This window comes from Chanodichthys erythropterus, chromosome 6 (assembly GCF_024489055.1).
Source record: "Chanodichthys erythropterus isolate Z2021 chromosome 6, ASM2448905v1, whole genome shotgun sequence".
Taxonomy (NCBI): Eukaryota; Metazoa; Chordata; class Actinopteri; order Cypriniformes; family Xenocyprididae; genus Chanodichthys; species Chanodichthys erythropterus.
Window position 1 is genome coordinate 4,702,501 of NC_090226.1, and position 7,773 is coordinate 4,710,273.

Here is a 7,773-nt window from a genome sequence, read left to right on the forward strand (position 1 = left end):
GGCCCCTGCTGCTCAGAGTGTTAACGCCACGGCCAGTGCCGCCCCGGTGCTCGTTGGTGCTCCATTTGTGCTTCAGTTGCAACCTCTCCAGCTAAGCCACACCCTCCAACAGCCAGACACCCAATCGGGCGTGGCCAACGGGCTCAGAGTGGCCCACTTGGTGCTCGGTGTCCAAGGGGCACAGAACATTACCCTTCTTTCACCACAGGTGCCCTCCGCAACTTTCCTCCCCATCATGGGCGAGGCCGTCAATCAAGACCAAAAGTATGTGAAGATCGCTCCGCTGCCCATTGCCGTCAGGGCGGTCGGGATAGCGGGTGCAGGCCTGGTCAAAGCCATCACACCACGTCCATCCAGGTCCTCCACGGAAACCTTGCGGGTACACAAATGCTCTCACCCAGGATGCGAGAAGATGTACACCAAGAGCAGCCACCTGAAAGCTCATTTCCGCAGACACACAGGGGAGAAACCCTACCTGTGCAGCTGGCCAGACTGTGGGTGGAGGTAAGTGTTGAAACCAGACGTTTCGATAATTAATTAAATAATCAAATCAAAATTGATCCTATTTGCTTTCTTAATACACGTTTTTGAACGTAGAGATTTGTTGGCGCACAAAAAATATGTCTGCATATTCTTTTTAATAAAAACCTGTTCCATCTCTGAAACGACTTACTGTTTTTGGCAAATGTCATCTAGGCCGTACAGGCTATTGGTTAAAGGGTTAGTTCACCCAAAAATGAAAATTATGTCATTAATGACTCACCCTCATGTCGGTCCAAACCCGTAAGACCTCCGTTCATCTTCGGAACACAGTTTAAGATATTTTAGATTTAGTCCGAGAGCTTTCTGTCCATTGAAAGTGTATGTACGGTAGACTGTCCATGTCCAGAAAGGTAATAAAAACATCATCAAAGTAGTCCATGTGACATCAGTGGGTTAGTTAGAAGTTTTTGAAGCATCGAAAATACATTTTGGCCCAAAAATAACAAAAACTACGACTTTATTCAGCATTGTATTCTCTTCCGGGTCTGTTGTCAATCCGGGTTCACGCCTCCGCAGTGACGCTGCTGACGTGTTATCTGGTGCGCCAGAGCTTCGTTTACAGTCTGAGGGAGACGCACGCTGTATTCAAGCTATTCTACATTGTTTGTATTTTAGTATTGCTATATTTTTTAAAATGGTGCGTAAGTGTGCATGTCGCGGATGTCCTAATCGCCAAAAACAACGACGTAAAAGTGCATTACCAACGCCGACAGATGAAAGGATTCAATGGAATCAATTCAATGGAAAGGATTCCGGAAGAGAATACAATGCTGAATAAAGTCGTAGTTTTTGTTATTTTTGGACCAAAATGTATTTTCGATGCTTCAAAAACTTCTAACTAACCCACTGATGTCACATGGACTACTTTGATGATGTTTTTATTACCTTTCTGGACATGGACAGTCTACCGTACATACATTTTCAATGGAGGGACAGGAAGCTCTCGGACTAAATCTAAAATATCTTAAACTGTTTTCCGAAGATGAATGGAGGTCTTACGGGTTTGGAACGACATGAGGGTGAGGCATTAATGACATAGTTCACCCAAAAATGAAAATTAACCCTTTAATGTATATGCTATGACAATAGTGTACTACCATTCAGAAGTTTGGGTTAGTATGAATTTTTTTTTTTTTTTTTTACATGCTTATTAAAGAAGTCTCTTATGCTCACTAAGGTTTCATTAATTTGATCAAAAATTGAGTATTCAGTAAAAACTGTAATATTGTGAATTATTGTTACAATTTAGTTTTCTATTAATTTACTATTATATGGGTCATTGACGAGTAAGGATTTTAAAAGTGTAGAAAACATAATGGAGATATAATTAATTTATTAAGTGTTAACAATGAGATTATGTGGTTTTTATAATCAATTAATGTTGTTTTTGTCAATTTTTAAAAGATGGACAAAATTTGTCACTAAAAAAGTAATTTGGTTTAACCAAAATTTTGGTTTCACCGAATGACACTTTTGGTTATACCAAATGACGATATTTTCAAACAATGCTAACAGGCTGATATCTAGCTAACTAGCTAGCAAAAGTTTTTAAAATATTACAACATTTTCCATGTTTTATAGCGGTTTTACCGAATGACCTGATGTTCCGGGACATGCGTATGAGCAAGTGAAAACATGAATTTTTCAAATAAAAAGAGAGTTAGTTACTTTGCTTCACGACCATGGTCCTTTGCAGGTGTATGAATGATGTCACATGGTTTGATCGCATGATCCAAAATGGCCCCTTTATATTGGTTGCCCCGAATGACCTTTTGACATTTCAAAATCTTTAAAATACCTTTATTAACAGCAAAATATAATTAAAACCTTTTGGATTCAATAAAAGAGATCTAGTTGTACTACCTTACATACTTTGGATGTCATATCTTTGTTTTTTATTATTATTATATTAAGGTTATATATTAATAGAAATATGAATTTCTTAAAAAAATACTGACCCCAAACTTTTTGAACCATAGTAAGTGGTAGTTTAAAAAGCATGAAAATTAAATGTCATCGAAATGTCAAATATTTATTTATTTATTTATTTATTCATTAAAATATTTATTTATTTATTTATTTATTTATTTATTTATTTATTTATTTATATATATATATATAATATATATATTAAATAATAAAGATTTATTTATTTAAATTTTTATAGCTATGTTCAAAATATTTGATTGCCTAGAAACATCTCTTTATGAGTGCAATCTTTATAAAAGGAATTTTAAAAATCTTTATCTGGTAATAAATGGCTGAAAGTTCACGAGTAAGCCATGGAGATTAGTCGACTGATGCGGGAACCTGGTGAATAGGTTGTGAGCTGCTCAAAACCTGTAATGGAGCCTTGAATTGAGCTGATGTGTATGTCCTGCTGTGTTTTATGCTTTAAAGGTTCTCTCGTTCCGATGAGCTGTCCCGCCATCGGCGGTCTCACTCGGGAGTCAAGCCTTACGAGTGCACAATGTGTGACAAGAAGTTCGCCAGGAGCGACCACCTATCCAAACACACCAAGGTGCACCGGGGCCCTCGCGCCGGCAGACTGGTCAGGGCAAACGTCTGATCCCGGGATAAAACTGGAGTGTGATTCCTGGAGTCTGAGAGGGAAGGCTATGATATCTAAACGGGCTCACAAGCTGTAACCCTCCGCCTTCATTTTTGTCTCTGTTTCCTCCCCCAACTTTTTTATCGTTTATCCAGATGTTTGTTTTTCTTGGTGCTACAGTCAGCTAACTTGAAACTCAGGGATGTGATTGTTAAGCTCAAAGCAGATTTCTGGCTTTTTAGTGGGTTAAAGTAAAGCTCACAGTCGATTTCATCGCGTTTCGTCCTTCGTTGGTGTAGAGATACAGGTTGAGCTGCAGCAGATTATGAAATCTGTTTTTATTGCCTTTAAACCGAGGTTGCAGGAAGTCTGGAGATCTAAAAGGACAACACGGTGTATTAATTTGAGGAAACGTGTTTCTTGTACATTTTGTGAATATTGTGTTTTAGATCTAACCAGGTGAAAATATAAAAGGAATGCAGTATTTTGGTTGGCTGTAGCACATTAACTGAAGCCAGAATGCTGCAGAATTTCCCTTTCTTTTTAATTAAGACAATATGCACTATGATTTAGGCTGTAATATTATGCATTATCAAATATGGCCTCTATCAGGGTGAATCTCAAGAAAAATGTCAAGAAATGCAATATTTTGTCAAAAAAAGAAATTACATGTTGCGTAAAGAAAATATTTTTCGACATTTTTGTGACATTGATTTTTTTTATGACAGTATAACCCCCAAAACTATCAGTTGTCATGCAAAACATCTTTTTTTTTTTTTTTTTTTTTTTTTTACTGTAATCAATGCAAAAAACATCTCATGTTCATTATTGTAATACCCAAAACATCTCACTCTCATTATCATATTGTGGAAAAAAAAATCTCATTCTTATTGCAGTATTGCTAAAAAATTATATCTAAATTGTAGTGCACAATACAATTCTAAAAATATTAGTTATTGAAATGAATTTATACGGATTTCTGTTATCAAAACAAACAATATATGATAATAGCTGTATTACTGTAATGAAAATGTGATTTTTGGCTTTAAGGTAATGGGAATATGGTGTGTAAATGCACTTAACTGGAAATAACACCACAATGCGAAAAAAACAAACAAACACAATAAGCTTCATTTTTATTTTTATTTGACATTTCTTCGTGAGATTCACCTTATTGAAGTACTCTGGTGGAGTACAGCTCTTTTAAATGAATCGTTACGATTAGGTCTGATGCAGTTATTTGTATTTTTAAACATATTTAAAGGGTTTGTTCACCCAAAAATGAAAATTCTGTCATTAATTACTCAACCTCATGTCGGAACACAAATTAAGATATTTTTGATGAAATCTGAGTTTTGATGAAATCTTAATTTGTGTTCCAAAGATGAACGAAGGTCTTACAGGTGTGGAGCGACATGAGGGTGAGTCATTATTAGTAATTATTTTCATTTTTGGGATGAACTAACCCTTTAAGTTTTGACTTTTTTCCGAATGTATCGAACGTTTAGTCCCCGCCCCTCGCGCAAAATTTTCTCGGCCCAATCACATCCCTGCGCCAGCTGAAAGGTATTTATGCATCAAGTTGCTTTCCACATTCTTTTCTCGTGCCTCATCTCTCTCAGTCTGTTGAGAGCGTATGCCAAACCGACGCCCCGCGCCTGTGTACGGGGCCGTGGATAACATCACTACACGTATGGATCGAACTTATGTACTGTAAAACATATATAAGCTAGAAACAATTTTCTCTTCGATCTGTAATCACACAAAGAAAATTGTTTCCTTTATGTCGTCGTAATGTGCTTTGCATTAGATCAATGCATTTTTTCTACTTAGTGCCGTCACGGTTGATAAGCTAAATCGCTGAGGACAGTTGTTACTGTTCGTAAAAACTGGCAGCTGTCAAAATGAAGCTATCTGGACATCATTATACCGATACGTCATTGAACAGGCTATTCTAGCATCCATGGGACTGTGTTTGAGTTTCTTTCTTGAAAAGGTTCATGTTAATCTACCACATGGAGTGAATTTGCTTGACATCGTCTTGCCTTTGTACATCTGGTCTTAACTACTTCTTTTCCCTCTCTACTTTAGTAGCTCATGTAGGCTTTCATGAACTATCGGGTGCTCTGCATACTTAGTATCTGGACTTATCAATACTCTAAAGTTTGTAGCAGTTTCTGAACGATCACGTAGGTACATCATTTGTAATATCGCACGAGAGCATCCTGATTTACAGTGTTTCAACTAGTACTATCATGTACTTCCTGTTAAGATAGTCTTTTTTTTTTCTTGTTCTCTTCTCTTTTTTTGAAGGGAGATGTCTGTTTTTATGGGAATTATAACATTATTCCTTTGCAAGGGCTCATCCTTGATTTTTCTGCCACCACCTTCATCCCAATAAAAGTGTTAAATTATTTCCTATACCTATAACATCATGTTAATGCATTAAAGGCTTGTTCACACCAAGGACGATAACGATATAGTTCTAAATATAAAGGAATACCAGAGTTCAAACCGCAACTATAACGGTTGACAGCCAATCAGAATCCATCCTGCCTTAAAGAGCTTGAGCATTTAAAGGGATAGTTCACACAAAAATGAAAATTTTATTATTTACTCACCCTTAAGTGGTTTCAAATCTTTCAAAAAATTTTCTTCTGTAGAAGATATTTTATAGAATGTGGGTTACCAGACAGTTGACGGCACCCGTTGACTTTCATAGTAGGAAACAAATACTATGGAAGTCAATGGGGTCTATCGACATTCTTTAAAATATCGTCTTTTGTGTTAACAGAAGAAACTCATACAGGTTTGGAACAACTTTAGGGTGAGTAAATGATGACATTTTTTTTCAATTTTCACTATCCCTCTAAAGTGGCAGACCACAAAACTGCTGCGCGCACTTAGAATAAACAGAAATGGATATTGTCCGCTGGGGTTGGACATTAATATAGTTATCATTATAGTTATTTTTATAGTCATCGTTCTTGATGTGCACGGACCTTAACTGTTTTCATTTACACAGACCATCCAACTATAGCTGCTCTTATACATTATAGCTGGTCAAATTTAGGTTATATTTTTGAATAACAGAATGCTATTTTCCTATGTAAGAAAATAAAGAAAAAACATCAAACAAAACAACCTTTTGGAAAAGCTGTGATATGTCACCTTTAGGGTTTTGATACATCTCGGCTATTAAAAGGAAAGTTCTGGGTTAAATTCAAATTAAAATCATGCTGTTTTGACTTGTCTCTCGATTTGTAAAATCAACTGCAATTTACTGCAATGAACTTTACAATAGAAGTCTATGGGGCAATGCAATGCAAAATACACACTAGTGCTAAAATACACGGTTTTAAAAGAATAGTCACAATGCTTAAAGGATATACATATTAGTAGTGTGATATAATCGCATACTATTTGCTGTTTGTGCAAATTTTATCCAGTATTTGAACTCTTGTAATAATGATACAAAGGTGAAGTCCTTTTTTCTTTGAGAGTGCATGCAAAGCAGTGTTAATTTAGTATTATTTATGTACTATTATAGTAGGCTATTTATTAATATTTTAATGAGTTTTTATATTTTGGTTTTTGTATTTTAATATTTCTGTTTAGCTTATCTTATTTTATTTCAGTTTCTAATTTTGGTTTTAGATTTTTAACTAGATTTTTCAGTATTTGTTTTATTTCAGCTTTATTTCAGTTAACAAAAACTGTTTTTGTAAATTTTAGTTAACAATAACAAAACTGATGCAAAGATACCAGAAAGATGTACAGTATAGTGGAAAACTCACTTGAAGGAATTATGTTAGCTATGCATAACCAGACGTTTATCTACGGAAGAGGATTAGGGCCAAGAAATAATAAAAAAATAAAACCATTTCAAGATTAAAGTCGTTAAATTTCGAGAAAAAAGTCGAGATAAAATGTTGAGAATAAACTTGTTAAATTACGAGAAAAAAACTCGTTAAGTTTTTAGAAAAAAGTTGAGATAAAATGTTGAGAATAAACTTGTTAAATTACGAGAAAAAAGTCGAGTTAAAATGTTGAATCAACTCGTTGAATTATGAGAAAAAACTTGTTAAATTTCGAGAAAAAAGTCAATAAAATGTTGAGAATAAACTCGTTAAATTTCGAGAAAAAAGTCGAGATAAAATGTTGAGAATAAAGTCATTAAATTTCGAGAAAAATTCATTAAATTACGAATTTCTTCTCATAATTTAATGACTTTTTTCTCGTAATTTAATGACTTTATTCTCATAATTTAAAGAGTTTATTCACAACATTTTATCTCGACTTTTTTCTTGAAATTTAACGACATTTTTCTCATAATTTAACAAATTTATTCTTGTAATTTAACGATTTTTTTCTCGTAATTTAATTACTTTATTCTCAACATTTTATCTCGACTTTTTTATCGAAATTTAACGACATTTTTCTCATAATTTAACGAATTTGTTCTTGTAATTTAACAAATTTTTTCTCGTAATTTAATTACTTTATTCTTAACATTTTATCTCGACTTTTTTTCTTGAAATTTATCGAGTTTTTTTCTCGAAATGTAACAACTTTAATTTAGAGATGGTTTTATTTTTTCATTATTGTTTGGCCCTAATCCTCTTCCGTATTTATCAGCCTAAAACATGTTTGTTCGTAGGAATTAGTATAAGTGTTTA

At 34.5% G+C, this 7,773-nt stretch overlaps 1 protein-coding gene across 1 annotated transcript in view; it reads left to right on the plus strand.

Moving 5' to 3' along the window:
• The window catches only part of si:ch211-117k10.3 (Krueppel-like factor 15), a 9,404-nt gene extending 2,898 nt beyond the window's left edge, over positions 1-6,506 (plus strand). The window contains exons 2-3 of the mRNA XM_067387791.1: positions 1-504; positions 2,944-6,506. The exon at positions 1-504 is cut by the window's left edge and continues 497 nt beyond it. Of these exons, the coding sequence (XP_067243892.1) occupies positions 1-504; positions 2,944-3,112 (673 nt within the window). The 3' untranslated portion in view covers positions 3,113-6,506. The remainder of the gene's footprint in view (positions 505-2,943) is intronic.
• Positions 6,507-7,773: the final 1,267 nt, after the last annotated feature.